This window comes from Falco peregrinus, chromosome 11, assembly GCF_023634155.1.
Source record: "Falco peregrinus isolate bFalPer1 chromosome 11, bFalPer1.pri, whole genome shotgun sequence".
Lineage (NCBI taxonomy): Eukaryota > Metazoa > Chordata > Aves > Falconiformes > Falconidae > Falco > Falco peregrinus.
In genome coordinates this window covers 5,769,293-5,788,829 of record NC_073731.1, presented here as the reverse complement: position 1 = coordinate 5,788,829, position 19,537 = coordinate 5,769,293, and the positions used below count along the sequence as shown (strand labels likewise).

The following is a 19,537-nucleotide window of genomic DNA, read 5'->3' as shown; positions in this document are numbered from 1 at the left end:
TGGCAGAAACAGAACAGTTCCTGACCATCCATGCCACATATTTTGCAATCCTAGCTAGTCTACGGTTCTGGCCTCTACTCCTAACCCATGAGAAACAGACCAATTCTGTGCACAGAATACGCTTACAGTACAGAATAGGGTCAGAAGCAGGTGAAATATTGCTTCTTTTTCTTTGATGAAGTACTACTACACTCCAGCAGGACATCCTGAGACTGTAACGTTAACACAATTTGCTTCACAATTATTGCAACTTTCTCTTTCAAACAAAAGGTTTTAATTCAGGAAGGTTTTTAAGAACATGCCCTATTCATTAAGATCATCTTAGTTACTTAGGCTGATAGTTTTCTTGAGGTAAGAGCTGTTGATCATGTCATATTACAAAACTGCCAAAAGTGCATACATAATTGTGTGCTTAGACCTTATAAAAATATAACACCATAATGGAAAACATGGTAATTACTTACGAATCCACATGATTTTCAAAGGAAAGGAGGATTGGAAAGGGCGAAGTCTTAAATGCACATTCAGCAATTGCTTCTATTACTTCCTAAAGAAGCAAAATGCATACAGTTACACATTTATGTCTCTAAAGAAACAGTGTTTTGGTCTTTGAAGACAGAAAAGACCAAAAGAGGTCTGAAATCATACCCAAACTGCCTGAAATCAGACTTTCCATTCTAAACATCCCAGAAAGCTCTGGATGTGATTTTGCAGCAACCAGTTTTTTCAACCTGAACTGTAATCAAATCTCTAAAACATCTGATAAGCCTCAAGCACCACATTTCTCAAGAAATTACTTATGTCTGCCTAAATCAATAGTTTAAATGTAAACCTTGGTCTTTGTGTGGAGTTGTTCCATGCCTGAAGCTATGACTTCCATAAACTATTTTGCATAATAATAAATATGCTCTGACAAATGCATATCATCAGCACAAGCACGTATTCATAAAATCCTTAGTTACTCTGACTCACATGGTTTAGCTCCCTTTTTTTTTTTGATGAAAGAAAATCCTTTAAGGCAAAAGAAAGAAAAAAGAAAAAGAAAAAAACATTACTCATTAAAACAGTTGGCTGTGTAGAAGCTTCCTTTCAGCTCTGATGGAAAATGGCAACTGTAAATCTAGCAGAGGAATCATTTGATAACACTAATTTTAGTGGGGTGTGCAATATAGTAATGCACTCCCCATTACAAACTATTCAATGTTTCCCTATTGGAACAATAGGGAATAGTTCTTTTTTCAAAAGACCTGGAAAAACACCAAAGACTTTCCATATGCATTGCTGTCAAACTCTGGAGGTTATAAGAACCTCAAACTCTAGAGTCTGTAAGAATCCATAAGCCTGCTCCCTCCCAAATCATAAGGATAACTAAAACCTAGAAGATTTACTTATTTTAAACAAACCTTCTCTGGGGATTCCTTTTGTTCATTTTCTGTACTTTTAAAGGCTCAGCTGAGAAGCTTAACAGTAAGAAATCAAACTCCTAAACTGAAAGCTGAGCTTCTGATACATTGTTCTGATGTTGGGTTGCAGAATCAAGGGCTGGAAGGAAAACACAAGCCATCTCAAGATTTGCTGACATGAACTAGGATACAAACAAAATTTACAGTCTTGATGTAAGCAGAAAAAACCCACAGCTCGTGCACAAATTGTTGTAGTATCTCTTACAAGAAACTAGTGCTTTCAGCTCACACAGGCGGTGAATGACTACATTTAATAAACTGCAATCACCAAATATTTAAATGCTTCACATATCACTAACCCTTCCTGTGCTTCAACTAAGACCACTTCTAGTCTTTAAAGAAAGCAGAAAGGCAAAACATTTATCAGAAGAAAAGTAAATGTTGCAGAAGGCTGGGTGAAGGGAGGTAGTAAGCCAAAGTTTCATAGCAGTGGTTCTCCCATGGGGGAACGCACGATGGATTCCCACTGTGCACTTCCCTTCCAGCTCCAGTAAATCACTAAATTGCTGGTACAACCTTAATGCTCTTCAGAAACCTGTGGGATTCTCAAAAGCATCTAAGACAATTTTGCTGTTACAAGGGAACAGCAGTGCTGAGAAACCAGTTACAAATATTGAGTCCTCCCATCCTGATGATCTCCACCCAGATTATTAGCACTGGCTTGGTCTTCATTCACCTTCTAACTCCCCCTGCCCTTGGTTATGGAGCGTCATATAGAGGTTGAGAACACCTGAGGCTGGACATAAGAGGTACTGCCAAAAGTGGTCCTGAGGCCTTTCTTGCTCCTATGCACTGCCCAAGCTGTGGAGTAAATCCATAAATTTATTTTCAGCTGCCTTCTCAACTGCAAAAAGGGATGAAATCTAGCATGCATGGGGAAAATAACCTGAAAGAGTAAAAACAGGATTACACTGATAAAACCTGAGGATGAGAAGCTCAGGTATTGGTTCAGTGGAGAAACAGGTATACTGGTGATTCAGTCTTGCACTGCATTCAAATGTACATGCAAATGCTCTATGGTCAGAGAGGAACAACATGGTAAGTTCCACACTTCACTCCAGCTGCAGAACGACTTACTTGAAACAGGTCTCCAAGTTATATATGAAATACACAAGCACAGATTCTTGGTTATGGCATGAAAAAGATGGTTGCTTCCCTACAAGATCTCACCTGGCAGCAGCTCACCATTTGCAGCTGAGAAAAATCTTACTGATTTCTGCATGTCATGAAGCAAGGTAAAAAAACCAAACAAAAAACCCCGACAAAAACCACAGCAACGTAAGGACAGGGAATATATATTGTTTCTCCCTCCGCAGTTCAGAAAGCCTACCTGAGGCAGTGAAAACTGACAGACTGAACAGAAACATCATGTGCTGCAGTCACGCCAAAAGCGTGAGCTGATAAATGGTTCAGGATTCAAGACCCAGGGATCACTCTGAATTGATTCACACACTTCTGACACATGATTTTACTATCGTTTTGCTCCTCCTCAGCCAAGCAGCACACTTTGAGTGTTGAAGAGAAACCAGCAGTCGATACATTTTTACATTTGTCTGCATGGAGAAAAAAACTTGCCCTGAAGTGACAGATGAAATGTTCCTGAGCAGGTTTAAAATACCTTCCAATTTCTCTCCTGCAAACAGGATGCTCAGGGTTGAACATCTAAATAACCAGGAATAATCCTCATTCCTGCTAACGATCCTTTTAAGAACCGTATTACCTTTGTTTTACATTCCTGCTCATGACCAAAGGAGTTGAGAGCTATCTTCCTTAATTAAAGAACTTCCAGCAAACAAAACCTACGCCTATAAAAAAATTGGCTTCATATAAACATAACTGCAAAGCTAATAACAACTGTGCAAGAAATTTTTTTTTAATGTTTTCCTGTGACTAACTCAATCAGTGAAGAGTTAGAGAAAACAAATTGAAAAAAGAAAGGAATGTTCTGGAGCGAGAGCAATTTGGTGTGCTTTCTCTGTGGCAGTATTGGCTTTTTTTTTCTTTGAAAGGAAGGCACTAGAAGACACACACACCCCCCCCAACCCAACAAGTCATACTTCAATGTGGGAGACATGCTTCAAAACTGTAGCTCATAGAGAAGCCATACCTAACACCAGTAACATAATGAAATTCAGTAATTAACATTTTTCCACATCTTGCACAAAGGTAAGTCTAGAAATGTATTTCCATGGTGAGTTAGTGTCTCAGATGAACAAGAATTATTTCTTGACACTTCAAAAATGATATCCTGATGTATCATTATAAGCTGTGCTGACTACCAATCTTAACACCATAGGAGAACACCTCCATCATGCTCCTCTAATATCTTGGACCAAAAACATCTTAAAGAAAAACAAGAAGAGAACAATTTAAAGGTTATTGCTAAGGGTATAGTATCTACCTTTTATTACAGAAGAAGGAAATGGAAGACAACATTCAGTGACGCAGATGGCATGTTTAGGGTTTGAATGGCACAAATATCCCCTTACAACCTCCAAAGATACTAGTTTTTCTTCTTCATCCCCCAGTCCTTCAGATCTGACCCCAAGTCTCAGGGATAAGGATAACATTGCATACACCGTCATTCATTTTCTAAATTGTGAATATAGTGCTGAGACTCTGGATCCTGTGGATGGGGCCTGGTGTTCTGGGCATGAGTAGCCTATTCTCTGCTCATAGGAATTTAAAGGCTTGCAAATTGCAGAGATTTCCACAATAGCTGCTGTTTCCTGCCTCCAGTTCAACACTTTAGTCTCCCATTCCCACTTACCAGGCAGAGAAGAGAAAAACAGTATACTGACACATTGCTTACTGCTCTTCAAATCCTTGTGGCCTTCATCTCAGCTGTCCTCCCTCCTGCATGCTATGGAGTTGTAACACAAACCTGTCCGTCCTCCCCATCCTCCTGAATCCAGGCGGATATGGCAGACCCGTTTTACACTGTGTAAAACCACCTGTGATGGCAAAGCCTGGTCTTTCAGCCCTGGCTGTGGTCTACCCTGTTTCTCTCCCTGTGAGATTTGCTGCAGGGACATGCACAGCAATATGGACCTGGGCACTGAGCCCGGTCCTCAGATGCCACAGACCATCATGCCATATAATCCTTTTTTCTCCAACTGCCATGATGACAAGAGCCTCTTATGGTGCAAGGTCCAAATACTGCAGCTCTTCTCTTCCAATGATTCTGCACATTCTCTGAAAACTCTTAAAACATCTGTTCTCTTCCACCTAGCAATGATGTTCTAGCATGTATTTTACATGAAAAAAGCCACCCCAGCTAAAGCCAACTACACAAGGTATTGCTGTACCTTGAAGGATATTTCGGTTGTCATAGTGAATCCATGTGTAATGACTGGCTCTTCTTCAGCTGTTCGTCCTTTCCAGCAATCCAGCTCCACACAGCGGCAGCCTGACAAAAGCACTTGCCGATACATCTCCACCGATGAGTTACCGGCCAGCTGCCCAGCTGCAACAGCACAAGAACATGAAAAAAAGTAATATTTGGCCTCAGGAATAAATGCAAATAATCTAATAATAATTAGAATTAACAGCATTTTTTACCCTTGGCTGAAAGAAGTAACACTCAAAGGCATACAAAAAGTGTAAGAATGTAATGGAAACAACTTAGGCAGAGTCAAAGTTATGGTTTGGATTCTGCCCTTAGTTAACCTGCTCTGAGTGAACAGAAATAACCAAACCGAAACCAATTCAAAATCTTTTGATAGACCATATTGAATACATAAAATAAAACGGCTTAGTTCTAATAGACTTTTTTATCCTTTGACAAGTAATGTGAAATTCAGAGGTGATTCAGGACAGCAAGATCACATTTTCTTAAAACGTGCAATACAGTTTAGTACAAGGTAAAGCAAACCTGCACAGTCACTAACGGTACCATTACTAGTACTCAAGTCCATATTTAATACACTTATCACTGCAATGAGTTGGTTAGTTAAATATCCTGATGTGATACTGCATTATGTAGGGAGAAATGTAATTAAACAATGAGTTTCCAACAATGACATAATAAAAATCTGAAAATAAACAAGGAAAACTCAGCTTTTTCCAAACTCAGGAAGTATCCTCCTCTGAACCTCCCCCCTCAAAAAAAACCCAAAACAAACACAAACAAACAAACAAAACACCAAATAACAAAAACCAAACCAACCACAAACCCAAACGACCCCCAAACTAACAAAGAAGTCCATTGTATTCAGGGAAGGCTATCCAGCCACGCTGTCTTCATCTGCTGCAACAGGTTTGATTCCAGTCACATGGATATAAATTTCTTGCAGTAGAGAGGTAAAAGGAATGGAAGAACAGCTCAGTCCTTATTTTAGATGTAAAGAAAATGGAAGCATTTTCCTGCTTTCTAGCAGACTTCCTGAGAAGACCTTCCTGGATTTCTTGAAGGGAACTTGCTTGCTTTTTAAGGAGGCAGTGAGTTTATATATGCTAAAGATTCTTCACTGATGGGGGACATAGAAATACTTCATCCAGACTGGCATCTAATATAATGCAGATTAATCCCCACTGTATTGTCTCTGTGGTTCTGTGTTTAGGTTTTATGCTGGGAACTACATATTTTGGGGGTTGCTTCACTAAATACCAGTCTGCTTTCTCTGTGTTTTTACTTTCTACTAAAAACTGTAACAGAAAACCCCTTCTATTTGAAAATTCCTGTTTACCGTTTGTGTCTGATACATGAACTGGAGCAATCATAAATACTCAACAAGTTATTAACATGACTCCTGATGAAATCTGTAATATTTCTTAGCTCCTGCTGGAACCAGTGGGAAATACAAATTGGTAACAGCAGAATTTGGCCAGTGCTGGATGTTTCTGAAAATTCAAATGGAGTCAGCAAAGTGACAACTTAGCTCTTCTTTTTTTTTTTTTTTTTACTTAACATTTTCCTGTATTTCCCCTTTGGTTATGGCAGATTATCTTCACTCACACAAAAGCCTTTTTGGTGCTGTCCCAACATCTGGGATAAGCAGTGGCTCTTTTTCTTTTCAGGATGCAAACAAGCACAGACATGGATCAAGGTACAATAGCACACATTTCTGTATAGTCATCCCTAAGCATAAGCTTATGAAGACTTGGCTCTTATTATATGGATCTGCTGAACTCTGCTGCCTAAAAACCTTACATTTACTTAGAAAACTGTCGTCATGTTGTCTTTCTTTTCCCTCAAAGCATACTGAATTTGGATCAAGAAATTATTTTATGATTAACAAACTCTACTATACTTCCTGAGAGACTACTGGCTTACTATTGCTAGGCGTTTTGGAGTACAGGATCCTTAACCTTCAAAAGTGCTTAAGTAAATCGTGACATGCATCGCTTGCCATGACACTTCTCAACACTACCTTATTAATAAGGCTCAGACATTTTGGAAGGATTCCTGCTAAGGATAAGAGGATATTCAACCTCCAAACCATTCAATCTTCAGAAAGACTCCCAGTCAGAGTGCAAACTGCTAGCAAATGTTTTAATAGTCTCAATAGCTTATTTTTCTGAAACACAGAATATTAGGAAAGTTCCCTTAAATGTTTTTTGCATATATTATTTATAAATTTTTGTTGTATGAGTCTCTATTTGCATCTATTCCAAACTATCCCTTTAATAAGTGCATTCTAAAATGTGCTAACACAGACACTAAAGGGAATACTTCCAGTATGATATTTTTAATATCCCGAGTTCAGATCAATTTTTTAATACTGGAAATTGAAAGCATTATGTATTCCCTTGTATAATGCATACAACATCTACAGTAATACCATTTTTATGGTAATATTTGTATTCCATCACCCTGTACTGGATAAAGAGATTTTGACAAAAGATGCTTTTCTAAAAAAATATAATCGGCCAAATCATACCTGACAGGACACTAAGCAAAATGAGCCTGTGCTAATTGATACAAGCTGAGAATATGACCCATGTTTCCCCATACAGATCAGTTCCACACTTCCACCCATGGCAGGGGGCTGAACTAGATGATCTTTAAGATCCCTTCCAACCCAAACCATTCTACGATTCTATGATAACTTCAAGCTGCTCATTTCTCAGGAAGTGCATCCTTGTTGGGTTCATTTCCAAATGAACATTATTTGCAATACATGGACTTAAAATTTGGTTACCATTTAAAGATATGTATCCTCCCAAAACTAGGAGATATTTGGATCCAGGTATTCGGATCACCTGACTCTCCACTACTCTAGAAACAGAGGCTTTTTCTGCCCCCTCATCCACCCATGGCACTAGCTTCTCCCAGCATGAAGTACCTGCACAAACATGAGTTGCTAAACCTCCTCTCTCCAGGCAAATCCTGGAAAAGCGATCAGTGCCCTGGGTCACACACTGTAGTTTGCAGCGTGCAAACTCAGAGCCCCATACTGCTGGGAGTCTGGCTCAGCACCAACAGAAGGTGCAGGTGGCTAAGTTTTTTTTAGACACAGTACATTTATCTGAATTTATTTTCCTTCCAAGCCATTTCACCATGCCTAGGACAAGCGAGTTAGACCCTGCACTGTGACATATTCTGCTACTGCTTGTATGTAAGTCAAAATAAGGGTCTCACCCTATGGCTGTTATTTTTAACACTTTACATTGGACCAAAGCAGGACATGCAGTCAGGCTTGTTCCAGCCAGCAGCAGGAATACACTTGCTGTCAGTCAGAACCTGCAACACTTGCATATGCCAGGATGGCTGGGGCTGGCCAGCCTCTGAGTCTGCATTTCTGCTGAGCTGACAGCAGTGCCTGGGCAGCTCCCGTGCTGCAGCAGTCTATGTGAGGGATGCTATCCAGCATGAGGTGTGTGGAGTAACCCTCATCCTAGCTGTGGGATCCACTTGAGAACGACATACTGTGCAACCACCTGAGTCTCTGCAACTGCAGTGAGGGAGTAGGGTCCATCAGTACTTACTTCAGAGAGCCCTTCCCTTGCTGCCGGCTCTTTGTATCTTTGTCTTACAGATTTCAGCTATTTGAAGATCTTCAAATGCTGCTATTTGAGTCAGAGAGGTTACCCAATCCTCAATACAGTTTTAAAGAGGAGGTTCTTAAAGAGGAGGTTTTAGAAAATAACATTTCTTATTTCAATATGCCTCAAATAACACATCTCTTATTTCAATATGCTTCAACTGGCTGGCCTAAAGAGGCAAATAAGAGAAGGCACAGAGGATCTTGAAAACTCACTAAGCAGTAGTGAATGAAACATTACTTAAAGGAAACAGAACACTGCCATGATTTTTCTCTCTCCTTCTTGAGAAACCAGTTCTCTCAGATCAGACCAAACAATTTTATTTTAAGTCTTTGTGTTCACATCTGCTGCTACTGGAGGCAAGACACCTCTAGAAATTTTGGTTACAGTTGCTGATCTGTATTAGAATAATTAATTTTGCCTCTAAGGATATAACACATATGACTTTTTCTCTCCCTTTTACAAGGTTGCAACTCATTTTTAAAAGCAGAAATCTCCTCACTTCCAGTATGGCCTAAGAAAGAGGGAATTGGCATGGGTGAAGCTGGTTAAGGGAGGGCAGGTACCTAGGACAACAAAAAGATAAACTGAGGTTTAACAGTGCTAGTATGAACTGTTCAAACTAGAATAGAACATGACAGAGCAGGACACCTAAGGAATCTGACTCAAGAGTCTGCTTAATTGAGTAGTCATCTTCTCACAAAAGACAATCTGCATCAGTATTCAAAGGAGTAAATAAATAAATATGATACCAGCGAGAACAAAGATGAGAGACAGTAAAAAAAAAAGTTTCCAAAAGGTGACATTTCTTTAAGCTAGCCTAGATTTATAAATCACTTCTTTCTTCATGGATTTTTACCTTTTTTCTTAAAAATTACATTTCCCTAAGAAAAAGAAAGCAGTAACACTTCTAAATAAATAATCAGGACTTGATGTACTGCCAAGGGTTTCTACTAAAGGCTAGGAAAATGATGAGCATAATTAAAAATAAATTCAGAGTGTGAACATGTTTCTTTTCATGTTATAACGTTGTTTTTTTGTTCATCCTTTTTCTGGGTTTAAAAACCAACAAAGGGAGAAAGAATTGGTAAGGCATTAAGCACAGTAATCATAAAGTATTGCTAGACTGAACAGTTTTCTTATTGTCCTAATAATTATTACATGACTAGTTGCTATTTCACAGCTCCTATGAGAGCAAAGGTGCTACTGAAGCTTGCCTTCCAAAGCCACGAGCACTTGAGCAGACCCTTTGAAATAGTGTTGGGAAAAAGAATAGTCTGCCACCATTAATTATTAATTTTAGTAAGTCCTTGTTGGAAGAAAGCAAATGGCATCGTGGTTGTTTTAGCTGGTCTAGCCTCAAAGCAAAATCTAAGACTGTCAGATTTTTGTCAGTTGATAAAAATCAAACTAATCCCATTTTCGGCCAGCTACCATACGTTTATTGAACATAATGATCCCACTAAAAGGAAAAGGCATGTGTTTTGTGCCTGTAAATGTAAAAATACACACTCTGAAATGGAATTTGAAAGAAATTCAAACTTACTTTGCACTATCACTGGAGTTTACTCTGACTTACCCCCCCCAATTTACTAAGCCAGGAATATTATGTTAAATTAAGACTGAAGATCATAGTTCTAAATGTAGCTTCTGAAATTATTTAGAAATGCAGGCACAGAAAGCTGTATATGCAACCAGAGAGGATTTGCAGACTTTCACATACAAGTCTAGCCATATTTGCAAAGTTTCAAGGTAAACCTTCTTTCTTCTGAAATAATTAAATACGTTAGGTCACTTATGGTGCAGTTAAAACATCAGAATAGGTTGGACTAATCATCAGTTCCCATCCTTAACTCTTTGTGCATTGGTACTTCTGTGATTCTAGACCTTTAGAACGTGAGTCTGCCTTGATTACTCCTGATAAAGCTCTGTGGTATGGTACTCGCTACAAATACATGCTGGTAGAGGGGAGAGAAGTATTTTATCTCTTTGGACCAACTTTAAAATGCACTGTCTGTCCCGCCTGTGGGCCTACGCTTCCCACATTTGCAAAACAGCTTTACTATTTTCTTCTAGAAAATCTGTATAAAGCTGCAGCATTTGGCTTAAGTGAGTCCTAATCCTCACTGACAGAGCAAAGTCCATACTGCAAGTAAGAGGTCTGCAAAATATAATTAAAAATTGCTTTTGCTTTGGGCATGTCTGCACTCTTCCAAAGTGCATTAATTTCTGCATATTGGAATCATAACTTAAAAGTGGCCACACAGATTTTCATTTCTTTTAATTCAGAGAAACAAAAGAGCTGTCAAGCCAAATACTTGTGTGACAAGTTGTAGCACAAAACAAATTTTACAGCCAAGACATAAACCTCTGAAAAATGGTGTCTAATGGAAACAATGACAGTTCATTCACTTTAGGAAAGCACTAGAAGGTGCAGTATAAAGTGCTGCAACAAACACAGAACAGATGAAAGTAACTACCCCAAGGTCTGTTTAAACTGGGCATCACCACTGCATGGCTTTGGTTATGTTTTGGCACACTGGCATTCTGAAGAACTTGATCAGTTAAGGCAAGTCTGTTAATAACATTAAAAAGCCTCACGTTATCCATGAGCCACCTTTTTAGTGCACACTGTAGCATTACTTCTTGTTTTTTAACATAATGCTAACTCATTGGCAAACATGACAAAACAAACAGCAAATCAAATAGGAGAGAATGCCCCTTGCACATCAGCTTGTCAAAAAGATTTGTGCCTACATAAACAAAACTAAAATAGTAAATTTACAATTATTTTCTCACAAGTTAACAGCATCTTAGACTAGAAAACGAGGACAGAAGTTGAATTTCTAAACTGTCCTAGATTTTTTTTGAATCTTAAAGCATTGTTGATTTTGGTATGCAAACAATACAGTTCAGACTCACAACTCTTAATTCAAATTAACAGGAGCTTCTGGGCGCACAGCCTTTTTAAAAACATGATTGCACCTAAAATTTTCAGCTCAGACATTAGATATACTAAAAGACCAGATTTCCATTCCTTGAAGATATGAAAGAACTGTCAGAAAGCTATATGCCATATTGAGACCTTCTAAAATCTGAATCAAAGAAAATTTCATGGAGTTCAACGAACTGTCAGATTTAATATTTAGGGGCAAACTTATTAGTTACAGAGATGTTTCCCATACTTGTTTGGCTATCCTTGGTTGTCATCGAAAGTACATTGTTCCCTATCCTCCCCAAATAAGGACCTTAATCTGGAATCCTATCTAAGTTGAGGGAAACTTCCCACAGACTTCACTGGGCTTCAGACAAGACCTCATCTAAACAACGCAACTGCTGCTCACCTGTTAATAAAAGCATATTTGATGTATGTGTAGCAGCTAGAACAACAAGAAAGTGCTACCCTTGCTTCTCTGAAGACTAAGCTCCATCAGCATTTACTGCTGACGCTTTTAGTACATTTCATGGTATCACTGCAAATACACTATGTATTTTTGTAAGAAAAGAAAACAGATCTCTCCAACACTGTACCTGTGAGGTAGGTGTTGTGTGAGGAATTGATGAAGTAGTGTGACAGTGGTTGAGACATATCTTCATTTAAATCCAGTTTCTCAGGTGGAACAACGCCATTTTCTTCTCCACTCAGATACCGCATAAATCCATCCACTGATATCTGTCCTGAGAGAAACACAGATCCAGGGAAAGCATCAATTAATTTCAAGCACAGATTTTGTGAGATACAAATGTTACATTCAATATACACTTACAGAAAGGTGAATGTGAAAGACCATATAATCATCAGACTGGCCTTCATCTAGTTATTCATATATTCTTTTGCTACTGTTACCTCATTTTCAGCCATATAAATTGTGGGTAATACACATCCCTTTACCTGTACCAAAGATAAATCATTTCATAATCAGTGTCTACAGTAGATAATCAAGGGTACAGGGGAATCAGAGTTACAGAGGGCTATAAGAACAGAAACCCTAAATTTAAGCCTTTCAAGGAAAAGGGTCTTCTGGGGACAAAAGAAAACATGCTTTTTCCAGAGGAAACCAAGAAACCAGCAGTGAGCCCTACGAAGAAACAGGTAACTTTGAACTCTTTTGAATATGATTCCTTGTGTGTATATGACTGCAACGGAACTGCAAAGCAAAGCAAATTAAATGAACCACCTTTCAAATGGGAATTATTTTGCTTTGTAACTTTTATATTTGTCTTCCAATTCATATCTCACTGGAGTGCCAGCATAAATGATCATTTCATATGCTGCTGGCAAATTAGAAAGCCGAGTCCTATCCTCAGATTAAGTTTCACCATTGATCTCAGTGGAGCTGCCCTTATTGCATCAGGATGAATTTCTCTGTAAAGCCTTCTGCGTAAAGGTGATTTTAGGGTGTCAATCTGTACATTTAGACTAAAAAAAATATTAAAATCTAGTAGTCTGTATTTGAAGATTAATGCTTAACGGAACTAATTTGAGATGTTTTCCTTTGCCTGGTATTTTTATTATTTTGTCTAGACTTCATCTGTAGAATTACCCAACCACATAGCTTTAATTATTTCAGTTATTGCCTATAGTAAAACAGTTGTTCTGTATCTCTGAAGAACCTTGAAGCAGCTACATGCCTGGTGACTCTCAACAATGAGAATTTCTTACATTTTGTCCCCAACCCAAAACACTCAGCATAGTATATCTATCAAAAAAACCCCAACCCTTAAGTCAATCAACTACAGCACTGAAAAATGGAAGACCAGTTTTACTCCTAACTCTACTACTCTGCCCTTTTAGGGTCAATCCCTTTTTATGCTAAAACATATAAACTTACACATAATTTTCTAGCATATGAAGAAGTAATGGACAACCCTGCATCATTTTTACAAAGCTTGTAACCCCATGATGCAAATATAGCATGTAAAGCATTTACTTAAAATCTGTGCTTTCCCCCTAGGATTTGGCTCTTGATCACAGAGGAAAACATGTAACAGTCTTAAGTTCAGATGCCTCATTTTCATAACAACCCAAGATGGTGGCACTAACAAACTATTCATATGATGAGAAATATAGTGACAATACAGAGCAACGCAATTATGATTCATTCTTATGACAACAACTGTAAGATGGTTGGAAAGAAAAACATGAAGTCCATCCACTATTTTAAGACACTAATCTGAGTGCAATTTTGCCAGGCTCCACAGCTGCTTTGTTATAGAATAATTAATCATCCACAGACAGAGGCCTACGTACTTTCCTTTTGACAAGAAAAAAATATAGTAAGATGGAGAAAATGAGAAAAAAAGCACCACTAAGCTTTTTCATGAAACTAAAGATTTATGAACAACCTATCTGCTACCTGAATCTACCAGAGAGACATGATGAATGCAAACGGTATCAGGCGCTGTCATAGAGTTAGCTTGAGCTAAATTCCACTTAAAAGAAACACTCTGCACCAAGTTCACTGGGATATAGATATGGTCTGTGGGGTACATTCAGACCACACAAGCAAAGTCATACAGGAAAAAAATGTAAGATCTGAAATGGATGGTTGCTACACCAGGAACCAGCAAAGTCATGTCATGTTACAGTGATTGGCAGCTTCTGATGTTTGAGGCGGCTCGTCCAGAACCATCTTCAGCATCAATGTGCTCCTTTCAGACAGACTATAACGTTTAAATTTGCTTTGTCATTCCTGCTCCAGGCTAAACTGAAACATAGTAGTTTTCACACACAAAATTCTTCAAAAAAACCCTGCAGCATCATAATCACACAGTGTTCAGAAAGGCTTCCATTTTGTTATACAGATACTCGGGTCAATTCATGTAGACATAGTATTCAAGCATCTCAAAGTCATCTCTGTGTTTGATCTTCACAGTGTACCTGAAAAAACATGGTCCTCACAGAGACCTAAAGCTGAAGACAAATAAACTAGCTGGACAATACCCTATGGAAAACCTGTGGGTTAAGGTGGGAGTTGAACTGCACAATTTCTTGATGCCTGTTTGGGTGAACTTGAACACCTTTGGGATAAAAGGAAGCAAGGCCCAGGCCTGCACCTCCTTCCTGCTCTCTGTTTTGTGGTTCATTCTGATCCTTTGCTTCCTTCCACACTGAAGTAAGACAAGGTCTGCAGAGTGGTCCTTCTGTGTATGGCCACTGGTATCAACATAAATCACTGCAAGTATTATTCACTTGTATAATTACATAGTTTCTGAGTGACACAGTTATCTGAGCTTATGGCTGTAGAATGCTATTTTCCCCATCATAATTAAGCAGTCAGCACTTCAGACAGTGAAACAGTTTCCAAGTTCAGTTACAGCCAGTATTGCACCAGTGAGAGTTTGACTGTGGAACCGAGATGGCAGATGTCAAAGGGACTTTGTATCCTGGACATTAAGGAGTAGATTGTTTGTGACCAACGTCGATGATATTCTGATGCCAACTGCAGTGAGGACAATCCTTGCTGGACAGCCATCCAAAATGAAATAACCTCTATTTATTGGAAAAATCTGTTCTCTGTTTCCTTAAGCATATTACAATTTACTGCAGACATTGCCAAGAAAAAATAATGTGTGATCAGTTCTTTCCATTATAGCTGTCACCTTTTCTCTTCAGATATGCATTAGGAAGATTTAATGATATGTTTAGATACAAAAAGGTAAAGGGAAAATGAACACATCAGGAAAAGACACAGAGAAAGACAGATGCACCTCTTTTTTTTTTTTCTTTTTTTTTTCCCTTCACATCATTGCCTTAAAATCACCTGAACCCTAGGTCTTCAATGAAACCTTCAAAATAACTAGTGTGCTTTATATACTTAAAATTGCCTTTTTCACTCACCACTAACATGCTGGATTTGATCTAATGTCTCTCCCTAGAGCAGAGGCAGGCCCAGAGCTCACCCATGTTTGCTGGAATGCTGCCATCGACTTCAGCAACTTTGGTTCGAGACCTTACTAAATAATCCTAAGTGCAATGCAAAGAAAGACGGGACTCCAGATGACTCTCTTTTAGCTAAGTTGGCAAAGCCAGATCAAAAGAGCAAACACAGATGTAACCATATCAGCAGCTATGTCAACAGCCACAGAACTCAGTAAGGATCCTTTTCTCTGTGAGGGCTGGGGTTTACCAACACAGAAAAATTCCAGCCCCTCCACCTCTCTTCTCTAATTTACATGATTAATTAAAAATTTCCCTGCGGGGTCACTTGGTAGTGCTTTATTAAAACATTTAAACAGCAAAAACATAAAACCCCCTCCTTTTTCCTGTGGTGTCTGGGCCGTTTAACCGTGCAGCACTTCCCCTTCCCGCGCAGTGCCACCGGGACGCTGCCTGAGGAGCCGGCGCCGCCCGCTCCGCCCCTCCCCCGCTCCCCTCAGGGCCTCCCGCGCTTTCCCTCACCCGGCGCCGCCGCCACCATTTTGCCCCCTGAGCCAGCGGCCGGCGCGGGCCCCGCTGCAGCCGCCGGCAGCCTCTCCTCAACGAGGCCCCTTTGCCGGCACTGGCTGCCGATTCAACAGGAAAGTGAAAATTATGGATATTATAAACTATTGTTCTGTTCTTAGCGTAATGCAAATCTACTGGCGCTTGGAGGACGAGTGCCGAGTGCCGTCTGAGCACATCGTGCCCAGAAGTGACCATGTAATGTGCCGCAGCTGGATGCCTTGCAAAGTCTGTCAGAACCATCCAGCTCCTACACAGGAGAGAAGATACTCAGATGTTGTGTGCGATGGTTAACGTGGGTATTTTTTCTCCTCTGGACTTACTAGACAGAAGAAATTTCAGATGAATGTCAGCTGCAGGGTATCTGATTGCCAAAGCGTGCAAAAGTGGATGGCTAAAGCTTTGTGCAAGCCGAATAAATAACAGATCAATTTTAATGTTTCAATTCTGTAGTGGAACAGGTCTGTAAAATATAAGAACCAGTACTGAGAAGAAACAGAAAAACATCCAATGTTTTGGATGTTTTTTGATGAAAACTTTTCATCACAGACATTCCCAACACCTCAACATTATAAATGTATAGCTGAACACTTGTGTGTAAATTATATAAACTTTTACATAATTCTAAAAACATACCTGAATTTAAAACCTACAAGAGCTAGAGGTACTGGCAAGTCTGGAAATGCCTTTGTATCCATCTACATCTTTACACATCTACATACCTTCCAAAATCCATTCTCCAAATGGGAAGGAAGCTTCCAAAAAAGGGGACCTGGATTCTTCCATGCCTTTTGAACCTTCTGCCCACTACCTTCTAGGCACGAAATGCATGGCAAAGTACCCTCACAGCCAGCACCGCTTCCTTGCTCACACAAACTCAGCCAGGACCTCTTCCTTGCCACACAAACTGTTAATCACATTATGAAGCTCCTGTGCCAGTGTTTCATCAGACAAATCTAGGCCAGACTCGTACAGACCTACCCAAATCAGGTTCTGGCTTTATCCCTGAGCTAATTTTCTGCACTGTGGATTTAAGCTCTGCTTGTGCTTTGGTTGCACACAGCAACAGTCCTTTTGCAGCGTGTCCACAATCCCCATTCTACCTCACACTTTTAATTTGGAAGCTCAACTTCATTTGCCAGTTGTTTGGCAGAGAGTTTGTCAATGATTGTCCCACCTGCTGCCTCCAAATGTCATCCTTTATTACAGAAAGGAAGAGGAAGCCCATACAGGGGACTCCAAAAATGTCCCAGCATTCAGCATTTCGCCTGCAGCAAAGCATGAAGCAGCTTCTTAGCAAGTGGTTCCACAGGACACCTTGAACAGCTGCTCCATGTGACCTGCAGGGTGGTGAAATTCATGCAGAGATCAAAGAAGAACCACCAGACTAATGGTCAAGTGAAGTCAACCAAATCTGGTATTTTTTCCACTAAATTTTGGTAGGAAGGAGAAGTAATTTCACACTATAAGAGTAACTTATTTAACAGGGATGCTGTGAGATTCTATTGAATCTCCCAGGCTGTGATCAGCTTCATTACATGAAACATGGGAAGTGTCTGTGCAGCAGCTTCATCTTTTTCTGCATCCCTGGCTCCACCTGCCTGCTCCAAAATAGTTACAGGGGGCGGGGAGGAAAAAAAAAAAAAAAAAGCACAAACAGTGGCAAGTTCTGCATATTTCACAGTATTTCCTTACTAGCTACAGCTACATGATCCCAAGCCTTTCAAGTTCTGTTACATTGGATCAAAGACATAAATGTTCCTGGATGGTAGCTTAAAGAAAAATACATAAAAATCTAACTGTTACATTGCCCACAACAAACCGGGCTTCTTTGTGGTCAACATTTATCAGCTCTTAAGGACAGCAGAAGTCACTTCCGTCATCCCAAATCCTTTTTCTTGGAAGCTGTCTTCAGGCAGGTGGCATACTGCTGGCAAAGGACCTATTGAAAATTCACATCATCTATAGGGGTAATGAAGTGACTCCTCTCTTCCATGGTTCTTAGATATTGTCAACATTCACTGTGCAAAACGTTTTCTCCTGCAGTTTACAAGATCTGGAACGTCCCCATTCCTGGGAGACGGTGCTCACAAATTTGTCCTGAAGCAGGGATTCCAGCCAGTCAGTTGAACTGGTTGATAGGATAGACTGTACTTTGTGAACATACTTCTGAGAGGCTCCTCTATTTGAAGACTTACTGTGTTATCCACAGGGCTCTTTATAATCCTCTTTGACTAGATCGAGATAACCCAGCATATTTTTTTCAGCCTGTGACAGTCCTTGTGCAGGTCCAGGGCACTATGCACTTTGCTGTGCAAGCACAGACGTAGTAGCATCATATGAAACTGTTCACATGCAGTTTCCAGGGCTGGCAAAAGCACAGGCTGCTTTTGACACAACAATCCTTCTCCTGCTGCCTAATGAGACACAAGTAACTCGACAAGTTGCTGCCTTCCATCCCCTCTAGTGTGCCAGCATGACCAGCATACTGTTCTGGATGTGAAATGCTAGTGGGTCCCTGGGAGCTTGCCAGCTCATCAAGTGGAGGAGGTAAACAACCCCCTGCTTACTCAACACCTGCCAAGCACAAGATAAGAGACATGAGGGTTCAAAGTAGGGCTAAGCTTCTGAAAGAAGCTTCTTCACTTGTTCAGTGCCCTCTGCAGAGGCCCAGGATAAAGGTCAAAACCCCAGCAGTGCAGCAGACCAGAAGAAATACAAAAATACAGCTAATCCTGCAAACTTTTCATCCCAACTGCTTGATCTAAACTTCGTCCCTTGTATTTCAGCAGGTAGGGTGTATATGTGCAGCTACTTGTTTGCTACCTGATTTTCCCCAGGGTCCACCTAGGCTGCCCCCAGGAGCCTTCCCGTCCTTCGGGCAAAGTCTTGGGACAGAGTAGGACAGAAAACAAGAGAGGCACAACTGAAAGCAGAAAAGACAACTTACTTAGCTGCACACTTTTCTTTGCAGTTCACTCTTGCAACTTCTACACTGCCTTTGCTTGTGCCTTAAATTTGTGGATGTTTTGTATGGTAATTAAGATGTGCATTAGCTTTGAAGTAGTCAACAGGTTTGGCTGCATGGATCTTTTCTTTCTATATATTTGCAAACTTAACAGAGCCCTCCATTTGTTTATGCCCATGCTGTTATCTACTCAGTTACAATGTAACCGGGAGGCACAATTGTGCAAAGAGATGTTATTACAGTAAAAAAAGAAAACAAACAAACAAAAAAGGAAGAGAAACAATTAATCGGCACTTGGTATCTCATAGTCAATAACACAGAATTACATTAGTATTTTGTCTGACAGCAAAATCAGGTCTATTCCAATGCAATCTGTAATATTAATCACATCCACTGTAATCCCCTACAACTGAGCAGCCCTTGCAGCTCAAAAATTAAAATCCACCAAGTAAAGCAGATATTTTATAATCCTGTGAGAGATCTGTACAGCATGCCGCATTGGGAATACTATTTCACAAACCAGCACTACAATTTACAGCTCATTAGATATTAAAATTTTCATGCATGCTGTAGAGTAGGATGCATATACCTCCGGTGTGTCTCTTGACACTGGGCACACATTAGCTACTCTATGCTTTCTAGCTTTGTGAGCCAGCAGAGATGTTCACAAGGAAG

At 39.9% G+C, this 19,537-nt stretch overlaps 1 protein-coding gene across 4 annotated transcripts in view; it reads right to left on the bottom strand.

Annotated features, from left to right (window-relative positions):
* PLCB1 (phospholipase C beta 1) overlaps positions 1-19,537 on the bottom strand; it is a 400,784-nt gene that overhangs the window by 106,276 nt on the left and 274,971 nt on the right. For all 4 annotated transcript variants that reach the window (XM_005238625.4, XM_027788411.2, XM_027788413.2 and 1 more), the window contains exons 10-12: positions 11,982-12,128; positions 4,772-4,929; positions 465-547 (exon numbers count right to left, since the gene is read on the bottom strand). In XM_005238625.4, coding sequence (XP_005238682.1) covers positions 465-547; positions 4,772-4,929; positions 11,982-12,128 — 388 coding nt within the window. The remainder of the gene's footprint in view (positions 1-464; positions 548-4,771; positions 4,930-11,981; positions 12,129-19,537) is intronic.